The 14,793-nt window shown below is 44.1% G+C and overlaps 1 protein-coding gene across 3 annotated transcripts in view; it reads right to left on the minus strand.

Moving 5' to 3' along the window:
• LOC138010892 (E3 ubiquitin-protein ligase HUWE1-like) overlaps positions 1 to 14,793 on the minus strand; it is a 78,889-nt gene that overhangs the window by 4,555 nt on the left and 59,541 nt on the right. For 2 of the 3 annotated variants that reach the window (XM_068857912.1, XM_068857915.1), the window contains 10 exons: positions 13,707 to 13,952; positions 10,925 to 11,203; positions 8,600 to 9,535; positions 7,230 to 7,552; positions 4,706 to 6,728; positions 3,868 to 4,161; positions 2,576 to 2,830; positions 2,285 to 2,478; positions 897 to 1,089; positions 161 to 813 (listed from right to left, as the gene is read on the minus strand). In XM_068857912.1, the coding sequence (XP_068714013.1) occupies positions 161 to 813; positions 897 to 1,089; positions 2,285 to 2,478; positions 2,576 to 2,830; positions 3,868 to 4,161; positions 4,706 to 6,728; positions 7,230 to 7,552; positions 8,600 to 9,535; positions 10,925 to 11,203; positions 13,707 to 13,952 (5,396 nt within the window). The remainder of the gene's footprint in view (positions 1 to 160; positions 814 to 896; positions 1,090 to 2,284; positions 2,479 to 2,575; positions 2,831 to 3,867; positions 4,162 to 4,705; positions 6,729 to 7,229; positions 7,553 to 8,599; positions 9,536 to 10,924; positions 11,204 to 13,706; positions 13,953 to 14,793) is intronic. The other variant, XM_068857913.1, reaches the window with a different exon arrangement.

The following is a 14,793-nucleotide window of genomic DNA, read 5'->3' on the forward strand; positions in this document are numbered from 1 at the left end:
ATAACCCGTAAAGTTTCCGGACTTTCGAGAAAAGTGTGTCCTTCCCACATTGGTGGGAGGCAACTGCTCTCACCACTAGGCCAACCCTGCTTCCCTTTTGACGGGAAGTGTCCCGTAAAATCTGAACATCAACAGATTGGAACTACTTCAATTACATTACCTCAGTGCTAAATGTTAACTCCATATCAATCTCACTGAGGTCGTGCTCGAGCAAATAATGAAGCCCCTGATAAAACGCGTAGTCAAACGACTCCAGATCTGTGAAATGTACGGCTTTACCAAGGATGTGCTTGTAAAAGGAGCGGGTGAAAAAGCAATCCAACAACTTGTTGTCATAGATGGCTTTGGCCACGATCCGGCCAACGAATTTGAAGTAACTCAGATGATTCGAGTTACAATTAGAACTGGGATTCGGTTGATAGGTAACTCGATCCCCAGGCGATGTTGTGAACAAGGCGTAATTGGGGTTAAACATTTCCCGTGACATGATCATGAACCATTCCCTGAGTAATCCACCAGCATCTTGTCCTTCTTCCCCTTCAAAAACCACGTACAGTCGGCATTTCATCTCTTCGGATGACCGTCGGTGGAGCTCGCGGAACGAGTCTTCAAAAACGTGTTCTCGCCTCACGTGAATCGTTAAATCGTCCCTTCGGATTCCTTCGTCGAGTCGTTCGAGTTCTTGACGGAAGAAACGGCGTTTGACGTCGAAGTCGAGTACACGAGTGTGGTCTACAAGGACAGCGAATGGTCCATCGGCTAGATGTATGGTGGACTGACGAAGGATCTGATTCAATACAGTACGGTGCTTTTCTGTTGGAAAACAAGTGAAAAGTTTAGATCACAAAATAAAGACGGGCAATTCATAACGTCTCTTTTCCTGCATATTTTCTCACCAGCAAATCGAAGAAACTTTTGCGTATCTGACGGCAGGTCTGACGTCACAGATGTAACTGACATTTGACGGCTCGGGCTCAGGGGGCCTGGGGAGAGCGGCCCAGGCGAAGGAGGCACCACCTCAGCACTTGCTGACGGCAGCCGCTGACTGGCACGTGGTTGATCGCTTTGGTTTTGACTCGAAGTGCTTTCCTGTAAAATCAGAGATCGAACTTAGTTTTTATTTTGAGGCATCAATCAGGGGACATTCACCCTTATTGTTTTTGCGTACCTCCACCGCGCATGCAACCAGTAGGGAGCTTAAGCAACGACAACGGCGACGGCAACGAGAACGTCATCTCAAAATATAAATTCGCGTTATTGTAATCGCTTCGTTACTATTTCAACTTTTTTAATATGACGGGGGTGTGGTAGTTCCTCAAAAATGACGCTGGTAGGAACGGCGCTCAATTTAGGGCAGAAAATGAACATTTATCCTCAAGTAATGACGTTGTCCATAAAACCTCAAATTTGGCTATTTCACGTTGTAGTTTTGCTGACGACGGCAAAGAAATTGACAAAAGTGAAAAACACACGTGCAGGGCGTGCAAAGCTATTGTTTTTGCCTACTAAATATGCAAATTTGTGACGTTCTCGTTGCCGTCGCCGTTGTCGTTGCTTAAGCTCCCTAGTGTCGCAAAGTTCCGTCACGTCATACACTGAGCGCATGCGCTGACTGAGTGCAGCTTGCTTGGTTTACCTCCAGTGATCACACCTTTTTCAATATGAATCTCACTTCTGATTTTTAAAATGTCCTCGTCCAGGAACCCATCACCCGGAGCCTAAAGCTCCCATACTGGGCCTATGTAACGGCATTTTTACAGACGGTTCGGTGACCCTATGACGTCAGCTTAATTTCTTGTAATTGGTCATCGGGCGCCTGTGGGAGTCTCATTCGCGGGAAATTCAATGTAAAAATAAATCGGTCTGTGAAAACGCCGTTACACGAACACAGTAGAGTTGTAGGCTCCGGGTCATGGGTTCCTGCCTCGTCCCATTGCATTCCGAGAGTGGTTGGGCAAAACTAACATCAGGGAAGGTCTCAAAAGACCATTTCCAATTTCATGACTGCCTCCTCTTCAAAGCGAGTCTACGTGCGAAGTTTTTGTGATAGTAATACTTTACATATGAATGAAAACTAATGTTTTCAGAAGAACTTCGTACTTAGACTGGCTTTGAAGAGGAGGCAGACATGAACTGGGAAATGGCCTATCGGTGACTCGTCAACACAATTCCGAAATAAAAAGAAACCCACTTCGTATCAATCAAAATCACATTTCCCCTAAAAGCCCAAATTTGATTTGGAGCTCCCTTCAACATTCTACGTTTCACGTACTCAAGCTATTACCTGTTTTTCTGTGCCGTGTACAAGGAAAAAGGCTTCCACAGCAGGCTGTAACACCAGCACGGCGTGACTATCGGATGTTCTTCCCAACTCAGACAAACACTCTCCCAATGTCTCCCACAGCTCTTCCAATGTGATCTGCTCACTTAATAATGGCAACGGAGGTTCCCGAGCAGCCCCTGATGTTGACGTACCTGCTGAAGAAACCGAAAGTAAAGTTGCTTCAAAGTAACCCCAGGGAGCACATTTCTGTATAACAGGATGGCAGTCTTCGACGTTCAGAAAACAACTCACCTTGTTGCGAACTTCCTCCTTCCTGTTCAGTCCCCTCAGATCGGTTTCTATCTTGGCTACTTTCTCCTTGAGCCCTGTGTTCATTCCGCTGGCTACCAATTCTCCCATGATCCCCCAAGGGATCAGAGCGTAATGAACGCATGTGCGTGAAGGCTTCATAGATGGCTTCAGCTTCGCTTTCAATCGCCGCGATGACGGCACCAAGACCACGTGACCCTTGTATCACACGCTGAATCACTGAACTTTCATCCGTTACTGGAACGCAATGGAGGATGGAATAAAGTGAGAATTTATCGCAGTTTTAATACTACACATTCCGACCTAATGATGAGGATCGCAGGTTTAATGCAACTTAAAGGAAACACATCTGTGAAAGCTTCCAAATGATGTCAAGAAATCCATAAATAAAAAGTGGTTTTTACTGAACCGACCTTAAGGTTTTAGTGCGATACTACATATATCAAGTCAGAAGAGGGAAAAGGAGGGGGGAGGGGGGTTTGGTGGGTAGGGATTCGGACATTGAGGAGACATCTAACCCCAAGTACCCATAACTAACCCATAGCAAGTACCCATAAGTAACCCACAGCTAACCCCAAGTACCCATAGGGGTACTTGGGATTAGCTCATTTCTTCACAGTAAACAATTGCAACATGCCCGACAGACTTCAAGAGAGCCTTCACTCTAACAAAAACAAAAACGAGACTTAAGGTTTACAATCAAGTTGCGTTGAAAAAGAAATGGAGAAAGCGTTTGTATCTTAAGTAAACGACTTCCATAATCTTACTTGTCTTCAAATTTACCGGGAGCCGCCATCTTGAATAATTGAGACGCACCTCGGCTGCGTTATTAATATCTGTATCAGAACTGCAGGACAACCAAAATACATCACACTTTTTTAGGTTGTCGGCTCCCGCGGAGAAACTTAATAGCCAAACAAACGATTCTGATTTTTCCCCCCTGAAACAAACACTTCTTTGAACATTTTAAAACACATTAAACTCGCTACTTTCGCAAATCCCATCTTACAGTTTATTTTGGGAGGTTATTTGCATTAAAACAATGAACATCCAGGTCACCGAAGCATGATACAGTCCAAAGAGTAAATAACTTATTGTTGTATTGTTTTCATGTAAATAAAAGCCCAAAACGTATTACATTATGAGATTTGGAAACTAGTCTACTGCAAAAATCTTTCCTTTCGATTTAAAGTTTTTCTCTTGTACCAATGGAGATTCTCTTTGAAAAAAAGAAAAAAAAGAAAAACGGATTCTCCAAGTCAAAAAAATCTCACTTCTTCTTTGCAATCCTCTTGTTCTTGACGTTGTTGAACCGGACACGGATCTACGGGCTGCTTCTCTGAGCTGCAGTATAACCTTGAGTACTCGCAGAAGAAGAGCCTGGCTAGATGTCTTGCATGTCAAGGATTGCATGGAAGGAAGATGAAGATCGTACCGCACTTGTCTGCTTTGCTGTTGTCTCCGAGCACCTCGCGATCCGCTTGGCATGGTCGCCCAGCCACCTTGGTGGCCGCCCCTTGCTGGTCTTCGAGGAGCCGTGGGCAGTACAAGTGATGCTGGCCTTTTATCTGCAAAAAAGATCGTTTCGTCATTACCACGTAACATCAATCTTCTCGATGAAATAGCGTCATTCTTTTGATTATTGCGGCTCATAACGCGCAAGCCTTTCAGCTTTGACATAGTCGCTTAAAAAGGGTAAGATGGCAAGTAATTTAACATCCTTTAGGGCTAACGAACAAAACCTGGTTGCTTTTGCAACGTAAAATGCACATCGATTTCTACACTTGTCAGACAAAGTCAGCATAACCCACAAGCTAACAAAATGGGAACGATTAAGTAAGACTGTGCTCCAACTTAACTTCTCTACGGGCAATAACTGTTGATGTGATGCGAGTGGATAAGGCGAAACATATGCGAGAAATTAGACAAGGCGCAAGAAAACAAACAGAAAATTACATGTAATTCTAAAATCAAGTAATTTCCGTGAATGATCAGATTCGCCAGTGACTGTGCAAATGCTTCGCTTTCATACCTGAATCAGTTGGCTGAAATGACACTTTGATTTCCACTAAACAGTTTCACTAGATTCAAGTATTCTATCCAGTTGCTAACCTTTTCTGACGTCAGGTTCGTCTTTGTGAGGCGCATTCCTGTTGTGTTCTATCAGTTCACTCAGAAGCACGGCAATATTTCCCTGCAAAGTTCCTCCAATGTTGCGAGCACCCTCCAACAAGAGCTGCAGGACACTGTCTCGAGTCTTTGCACTCAGGCGCGAAATTTGCAGCAGTAACGTGGTGGCGTCTTCAAGGCCTTCCTCGGAGCACTTACCCGAGGTCAGGACGTTAACAACAAGCCGCAGGTGAGTTTCCATGACAACGGATGTCTTCTCGTCGAGGTGTTGCTTAGGAACGGTTAAGGTTGCGCCAGTCAACAGGGCGCTGTCTGACGCAGAATCCTGCGACTGGGAGTCGGTGGGCGGCGTTACCTCGACCACCATAGGTTCTATCATCCCAGGATGGGACGAGGTCTCACTGGGATGGGATAAAGCCTCGTCCACTGAGCCTCCGTCGAGTGATTCCACCTCATGGGGTTCTCCTCCAGCTTCTGATGATCTTTCAACAATCAGAGACGATGCAACTGACTCCGTTTCAGCCGTAAGATGATGCGTTGTCACACTCTCCTCCGGAACTGTCACGCTTACGTTACTAAGAGTATTTAAAGATGGCGTGACAGTTTCCGCAAGTGTTTCTTGTGCAAGTGTTTCTGGGGGAACAGTTCCCGATGACGTAGTATCACTGCTGCCTGTTTGTTTGCGTGACGTACTTGGCACGTCCGGAAGAGCAGCTGATGTTACGGATAGCAAACGCAATAGCTTGTCTGTCACGGCAACGCTCTCTTGCACTACTGGGTCGTTAAGTGCGATTAAAAGCTGTCCAATTGGAGACGTTGAAAATTCGCGCTCCTCCCCGGAAGGCGAGTCAGTGGTGGAGGATATCAGTGAGTGTGTAGAGCTTGTTTTCGCCGCGCCTTTACCTTTTCTTCCAGTCCCAGCGGTATCTAACTTCAGAAGAATATCCCAGAAGTCTGTGCTATCATGCGTTGCAGAAACAGAAGGCTTGGCTTCTGACGACGAAACCTCTTCCTTGTTGCAAGATGGATGGGCTTTTGCTGCGATAAACGGCGTAAAACTCACTGGAAAGCTTTTTGCCAGGAATAACAATGCATCCAGCACATGTTTGCAGACAAACTGCGAAGCATGCGGGTGTATATTAACAAAGGTGCTCCGTTCAAGTCCAGCTTTTCCCTGTCGCTTTATACAAAACACATTTGTCCGTGAACCGAGAGACGTACGTACACCAAATGATAGCCAAGTGTGTTGTTTCGAAGATTTCGAGTCTGATGCACAGTGTCCTTGTGTTTGCAGATATTCGTCGAGCCTACATTGGCTCTCAGTTCTACTGGACTGGGATGAAGATGAGGGCTCTCCACGAGTTGAGCTCTCCACAAACGTCACAGGGCACGATCCATCTGAATCTTGCCCGCTAGTTCTTCTAAGAATTGCAATCATAGCGCTTATCAGCCATGATCGTGTTTCCTCGTGATAGCAAAGGTTTCTAAGCACCTTATGCAAGCGTCCCGTGTTTAGCCTTGGTTCCTCCACAAACAGGAGGACGAGTAGGCAAGCAAGCGCTTCGTGATCCAGCAAATGGCGTCCAATTATCTTACGGTTTGGAGGCGGCAGCGAGGGAGGGCCGTTGGAAAATCCGCTCACCCGTCCACTCAGTCCACCCCCTGAGGGAAGCAGCCTTGAAAAATGGGATCCTCCCCCGTGGCGTGACAAGGCAGAATGACGCAGAAGAGCGGAAATTGCCGACGCACGGTCCCCACCGCTGAAAGTAAAACGTTCCTGGAGGATTCTGTGGTGCCTGGCCTCTATTTCTCTCCGGAGAGACTGGGCCTCGGAGGCAAGGTCGGTGGGCAGCAGTGGCAACAGAGAGTCATCAATGTCTGCCAACACTGTTTGGCGCAATGAAGGGGCCAGGTTACGAAGGAAAGATCCCGGATCAACAGCCTGCTCTGGAGTGGCTGTTTGATTTCGACGTCTTTCTTGTTCAATCCGCTGCTGTTGAAGCACCTGAATCAGAAATTAAGACGGAAAGATAGAGAAAATCAACTTTTTGCAAAAAATGTCGAAAAGAGTATGTAACGTAAGTTCAAATTGTAACATTGGCATAAATTCAAATTCGCACTGTAACGAACATTTTGCAGCTGAAGATGATCAACGATCGATCCAAACGAGTCTTGGAAACAAAGAAACAGCAGCCATGTTGGTGTCCCTACCCAATCTTCTGGGAGTCGAACTCTATTATTATGCAAACCTTTTTTTTTTTTGCTTCGGTGGGAAAACAAGATTACTGATCACGAGTGTGAAAACACTCTATAGAGTGTTTTCACATGATGTCACGGCGGCCATGTTGGTGTTCCAAAACAAAGAAATGGCGGCCATGATGGTGTACCAAACAAGCCCTCCGGGAATTGAACTCTATTTTTATGCAAATACTTTCATTTGTTTCAGCAATCCAATATGGCTGCTGGTCACGTGAGTGAAAACGCTCTATAGGAGACTCTAACACACCTCTTCCTGCACATCTGGAGGTAATGCAGCTAAGAATTCTGGGCTCACATTCAAATCAGTACTTCCTTCATTGTCACTAGCCACAGCGCTGCGTTGTGATGGCGGAGGTGGGTGCAGGCCCAACTGTTCCGCTAGAACCTCACGACGAATAGACTCTGGCAGTGCTTCCAAGAAGGAAGGGTCAACGCCGTCTGGGATGGGGATGCCGTCTATTGTTAATGCTGATGCCTCTCCACTTGTGCCTGGCTGTTCCGTGTCTGGAGCCGAGGAAGCAGCCGCATTTCCTTCTGTAGTAACAGCTGCCGTGGGTTCTGGTACACCAGCTAGATAAAAATGAACAATTTGTTTTTCAATGTCTCGAGGTTTCACTTACCGCAGTTCACTTTCTCAACTTAAAGGGAATCTCTTTTTTGCCCCCTTTCTTGTTCCAGTTAATCGAAGCACGACTAATAATCCAAGATGACAATCAGCCGAAATAGTAAAACAGAGATAAAACTCTTAAAAGATTTTTTCAAGGCGAAAATTGTGATCAAAGGATCTGAAATACAAAAATCTGAGCCATAGACCGAATGCAAAAATGGCCGCCAATAAATTATTCCTTTGTCTTTGTGAAAATTAGTCTTACTAGCCTTGCAGCCAAAATTCTTTCAATTTTACGAGTGTTAACGACGCTAGTCGGGCTAAATAACATAAAGACAAAAGAATAACGTGCCAGTGACAATTTTTGCATTCGGTCTATGTGTGCACCCAGTTTATCGACCCATGATCCACCTGTGCCTTGCGTGCCGTGCCTTTTGACATAATCAATTTTTAATAATGAAAGATTATTTAACAATAATTCGTCGAAGGCAAAGTGATTATCGGTGAATATTCACCGATAATCACTGAGCCTGAGGCGAATAATTGTTTTAGTATAAATAAATACACAGGTGATTATTTCCAAAAAGAGAAAAAAAGACAGTTCAACGCGAAATCATCTTCACTTACAGTGGCAAAACGACTACTGGCAGCCATTTTGTCCGTCGACGTGATTATCGGGTGATAATCCGAGATAGCGAGCCAATGAGAGCGCACGATTTTGTATAATCGCCCGTGTTTTTATACTAAAATGGGATATTCCAAAAGATATCATTTACACTGCAATGTCCCAAACATACCTCTAGCAAACAGGATTTTTTCCTAAAAATAACTAAGTCCTATAATCGTTGTGAAATATTTCTCAGATAAATAAATTTCGACCATTAAAAAAAAAAAAAAAGCATTCTACAAGATAGCTTCGCTTGCTTGACGTCTAGAGGCTACTTCTTTAATCTTGTACATTGCTGCTCCTCGCTATTATTTCTACCTGTGCAATGAAGAAACGCACATACCATCAAAAGCAGGAGCAGGGGCATTCTGGGTAGGCTCAGAAATTATTGCAGCACCTGTTCCTTCGTCACCAAGCGCCATGGGTGATCCATCATTCTCTGCATGAGCCGTCTCTTGATCTGCCCCCTCCTCCTCTGTGGTGGAGACCTGAGGATTATCACTGACCTCTGATGCCAATGGCACCACATCATTTGTATTCAGGCTTGATGCCTCTAAAGTAGCGGCGCTGATGATGTCCTGGACAACGGAACTGACCGGAATTGTTGCAGGAGGGGTAATGGCAGCTACAGCTGCTGGTGGCTCTCCACTCTCGTTCGCCGGTGTCGATGTCCTTACCATTGCTTGATCGGACAATGACGCTGACGTCTCAGGTAATGGCTCATCCATACTCATGCTGACCAAAACAGAAGCCTCATCTAAGGATCCTTGCTCTGTTGCAGTAGTAGCTTCTAAATCGTGTATAGCAAGATGCTGTTCAACCTGCATTCTTTCGCTTTCATTGCCTGGGGAAACAGTTGCATCTGGTGATGCAGCACAAGCTTCTACCGATGTCGTCTGCCCTGCTCCGGCGGTAGAGCTCTCACCACCATCTTTACTGCTTTCCTCTTTCTTCTTGTCTCCCTCCTTCTTGGCAGCAGCTGCCTTTGCCTGTGCTTCAGCTTTCTTCTTCTTCTCCTCTTCCCTTCCCTTGGTTATCTCTTCTGCTTGAATCTTCAATAAAACAGGAAGGATCTCTGGTTTCACGGCTGCAACACAGTAATGGACACCTTGTACGTCTAGAATTTGTCCTTCCTCTCCCCAGCGAGTCAGAGCAGAAGGCACAGAAGTCGCAGAACTATCAAAGCTTTCAAAGAATATTTCGCCAGTGACCCCAACGTCTGTGTTCCTTGGAATTACTTGTATCTCATCTTGCACGTGCCTGTTTCGGTGACCCACGCCTGTAACCAAAAAAATACCAATGCACTGAACTCACAGATCAACCTAAACTTTTTACTCTGCTAAATCAAAGCACATAGAGTACCGAAGTGTGACGTCACAAAAAATAAATTTGTGAAATTATGGGATTTGGCGCCATTTTCAAATAGAGCGTCCTTAGAAAAGGGTCCTTGCCAAAAATCACCTCTTAATTGTAATTCCCAGCCGAAACATAAAGGATGAAAGTTTGATACTGGCCCACATAAATCTCTCTAATTTTGAGCTGGTTCCAAACTGAAGGAACCAGAACAAATTTTGAAGGGTTTGCATGGAATGCTATCAAACTTTGATCCCTTATATCTCCATCGGGAATTGCAATTCAGAGCTAATTTTGGGTATGAGGGCATCATTTAGGAATATGACATCATATCCCATAATTTCAAACAATATTTTTGTGACGTCATCACTTCGGTACTCTATTGTTGGGACAACTTTGAGCTAAAGCATCGTATAGACGGCGAAGTTATGGGTGAAAATCGAAACTCCTTCGATATTATGCAAAAAACCTTTGAAAAAAAGATCTCTTATAATATTGCCCTACTGCTTCTCTCTCCACCTGAACTCTTACGCTGAGGTCCCAACAAGATGGCAGCCGTGATACTTTAAACAAGAGAACTTCATTTGCTGGGGACCACAAGGGAACGAGAAGGACAATGAGGACAATGGAATAAATACGTCTCATTCTAAAATGGCCGCTATTTTAGTATTCTTTTGTTTGATGGCAAATTGGCCCCTTTTGGCCTCGTTCAAGGTTAAATTTTACGTTTGAAAGCGAGGCCAAATGGGCCAATTTGCAAGGAAACAAAAGAATACCAAAATGGCAGCCATTTTGGAATAAGGTTGTAGGAACGGCCTAATAGACCTAATCGGCTAACTCAATGTTGTACTCAATTCAAATCTCCCAGGACTCAGATTCTTTGTGTATTGTATTTGCATGATAATGTAGCATTCATATTTAAATGATATGGAAATACCTGGAACAAAACGTTTATTCCCAAAGGGTTTGAATTGGGTACAACATTGAGTTAGCCGATTAGGTCTATTGGGACAAGTGTGTAGCTTTACAGATCTTGCCTTACTCTGCTGAGACGTTACTCTCACAGACATAAGAGCTAATAAGAAACATGTTGCTTCCACTTCAAGCAAAACGCAAATGTCACCCGTAAGTTTGCCTTGGACACGATGCTAAGTGAAAGTTTGATCTCACAGCATGGCTGTGGATATAACAACTGCTGGTTTTGCTGCCTCTTACAAAAACATTAAGAACAAACGTGGGAGGGAAAAAAAAAATAAAAAGATTGCTATGGATGGAAGATCTGCCATCCATTGAGAGTAGATGCACTTTTAAGTACCTGAATTCAATTGCAGACTATCTGTTCCACTCTCAGGTCCGAGGAGGTTCTGGATAACCGACGGTAGGGGAGGGTGGCTCACCCCTTGATGGTGAGCCGAGTGAAGAGGTTGCGTCTGATGGCCGTGATGTCTGGGTGTGACACGGAGACCATGTACACGGGACAGGCGCTGAGCCATAGAGGAAATGGTCTCTGGCTCTTCATCTTGAGACACAGTCATCATGAACGTACCAGCAAATCTACCATCGTGCGGTTCAGAAACCCACTCCAAGTGACGACCTTAAAACAAAATAAGACGTCAGAAACTGTGTAAGGAATCTGAGGCAGCAGCGCCGACGCCGCAATGAATAATAAAGATAAAGGTAAAGGTACACATTATTTAAGGTAGGTAATTCCTTTAGCCTCTATTCTCTCAGGAAGCCGACGATGCACTCATGTTACCACCCTCATTCCATCGGTGCTCCGTTTTAAGGGTATTTAAAGCTACTTAGGCTACACTGAAAGGAAAAAGTTAAAACAAGGATCTAAGATCCGGGGATCGAACTCGGGACCTCTCGCACCAAGGTCGCGCACTAACCGATTGTGCCACCCTTGCTCCTGAAGTAATAATGAACTTAATGTTTAAGTTTCAAATGTACTTAACGTTGAGGGAACGAACTATTGTAGGTACACTGCACAGAGATCAAAATCAACTCATATCAAATCTTAGGTTGGTTTTTGAGGAGAAGGTAAAACCAGAGTACCCAGAGAGAAAAACCACTAAGAGCAGAGTAGAGAACCAACGAAAGCTCAACCCACGTAAGATCGACAATGAACATGGACGATACCGATCCGAAAGGATGACAAAAATAATTTCTATCTTCCTCTTTGAAAACGTTTTTCGCTGAACTGCATGGAACTGGCATTGCGATTACAGGCACAATGTGAAGTGACGCAGCTGTTCACCTCAAGCTGTAGGTCAATTATCCCTTCTTGTAGGCATTCTGCTTGAAAAGGTTCAATTTGATGAAATAGTGTACTTAGGAGCCACAGCTGTTTCATAGCAAAGATTGACCCCCTAAAACACGAAGACACACTGTAAAAGGCGTGGTGCCTTAGGCACATGCAAATCATTTATCAATCAACCATGGATGCAACCGAGCTCTGTGAAAATGTGTGCAATAAAACAGCCCCCTATGGCAATTTGTCCCTAATATGTCAAAATGCTACATGTCGTTCTTTTTTTTTTAATTCCCATATCCTTTTTCTCGCGCTAGAAATATCTTTTCGGGCTTCCGTCTCTGTGTTGCTCTTTGTTGATCACCATCTTGGATAATTAATCAGTCGTGCTTGAATGAATTCGAACAAAAGCAGTGCGTGAAGCAACCCCTTTTACAGTGCGTCTTCGTGTTTAAGTGAATCGTTTCAAAATTTAGATACATGGACAACCCACTTAAAAGGGGTAAATGACAGTGACAGCTACTGCTCAGTGCTTCCCTGTAGTTGTGTTTATTATGCTGTATGGGATGGTTCTTCGTATAGACCAAGTGCGAGTGTAACAATTCAGGCGACGTCTACCAAGAAGTACTTCCTTGTGTTACTGAAGTTTATCAAACTGTAATTGGTGGTCCTATAGTTGACAAGTCCGTAAGTGAAATCCTTAACTGTGACAATAGGCCATTTCCGAGTTCAAGTCTGCCTCCTCTTCAAAGCGAGTCTAAGTGCGAAGTTTTTCTTATGCAAATTAGTTCTCATTCATATGTAAAGTAGAACTAATTACCATCACAAAAACTTCGCACTTAGACTCGCTTTGAAGAGGAGGCAGACATGTACTCGGAAATGGCCTATTCAAAGGAAAACTACGGATCAGTTCATTCAAGCAGTCTTAGGACGCTTTCCATTTGACAAAACTGACCAGCCAGACCGGGCATTTGGAAGGACTGGCAGTACTGTAAAACACATTCAAATTAACACACTTCCAGGATGATGTATACTCCTCCATAAGAATGCGAGGGAATATCATGCAAATGTTCCTTCAAATTGCTTCATTTTCTTTGCAAACTGATGGGTCTTGGCCGGCCAGTTCTGACAAAAGTAAATCACCAGCGCCCTTATTAATTTATTAATTTATCAATAATTTATTAAAGTGGTACTACGGCCAAAAAAAATTTTGTTTTTCCTTTGGATTTCAAAACTATGTTAACTAAACACTAACTCACCCAAGTTTTAAGTTCTGATTTTAAAAAGACACCTGTTTATTTTAGCTGGAATTTTCTTATTTATTGGTCCGCCATTACTAACTTCAAAATCTTGAGAGAGCTGGGTCGAGGAGAAAATGACGTCAAACACTCACAAGTTTAAGAATGCAATGCGTGTGTACGCGGCCTAATTAATATGCAGCACGGGAGTTTCGGGCTTTCAGACTTTTCAACCCGTGTTTTGCTTTATTTGCGTTTACACGCTGAAATTTTAAGCTAGTGAGTAAATGACGTCATTTTCTCTAGATCCAACCCTCCGAGGTCCAATCGGCCAGTTTTGAACGTGAGTAATGGCGGACCATGAAATCCAAAACTTACACTCAAAATAAACAGCCTTTGGATAAAACTCAAAGTTCAAAATTTTGCCAGTTAGGTGTTAAGCGAACACGCTTTCAAAATCAGAAGAAAAAAAGGAAATGATTTTTTGATCATAGTACCACTTTAAGCTAAAACAGTGGTCAAGGGGTTTAAAGCCTTAGCCAATGACTATGGTGCAGTTCTTTACTTAAAACCAAGTGCTCAAATAGTGCAACTTCTCCACTGACCTGACCCCTCGTCAAATGGAAGGTAGAGGTCATCTTCCTCATAGATTCTAAAGGAGTCGTCGCCTATGATGTCAGCACCTTCATCCATGTCACTGCCACCTTCATCCTCTTCATCATCATCACGGCCATCATCGTCATCATCATGATCATCTTCTTCCTCATCTTCAACCTCTACCTCTTCTTCTTCCATCACATCAACTCCGCTGGATGACTCCATCACTCCGTCCTGTCTAATGCCAATGGCTCCTGAAAAGCAAAGTAAGTCCGTAAGGTCAAAATGAGAATCACCTGGGTCGGTCCAAACATATGATATTTGGTCCATACTGATCATTGGGTTCTGAATTTATACAGCTAACTTATCACCCAAACTGGGAATTGAAATTCTTCTGCAATTGAGATTCTTCCATATCCGAAAAATCACCTCTACGAGAGCTGGCCATGATGAAAGATGTGGCTGTGACTGCGGAGACTGTTTGCATGCAAAGCAGATGGAGGAAAGCAGTCCTAACGGCAGCGACAGACCACCGGTAACTGCCTTTTACTGAAACTCCTGTTCGAGGAACTCGATCCCTCTCGGGTAAAAATCAATATGTCACACAACTTTCACTCTTGGTTAATAAGTAGTTAACAACACCTGAATCGCTAAATGGAGGTTGGGTGCCTGGGATATGTCCAGGGGCTTCCACTGGAAGCTAGCCAGCCAGCCAGCCCCTCGACTGCGTAATGCTGCCACGGCCAGCAATCCCGCAACCCAACCATGAGCCCCCACGGTAGGCATCCAGGCACCCGTCTCACTGATAAAAAGTGGAAGTAGGGAGGAGAGGGGTGAAGCAAAAGCCTAACTGCACAAACAAGGCGCAAAGTGGCTTGCAGAATGTCAGATGAATTGCCGTGTGGTTAAGCAACTGAATGAGCATACGCCTGTGCCAAACACCGCTGACCAATCTTGTATGATCGACCACTACTGATATTTGTTCTTGATTTTGCTTAACTATATTTAACTGCATTAATATGACTCCACGCTGTCTAAGTAACAAATAATTGAAAATTGTAAGTACTAGACGTAGCCACAAGATGAGTTTAATTT

This window comes from Montipora foliosa, chromosome 7 (genome assembly GCF_036669935.1).
Source record: "Montipora foliosa isolate CH-2021 chromosome 7, ASM3666993v2, whole genome shotgun sequence".
NCBI classification, from domain to species: domain Eukaryota; kingdom Metazoa; phylum Cnidaria; class Anthozoa; order Scleractinia; family Acroporidae; genus Montipora; species Montipora foliosa.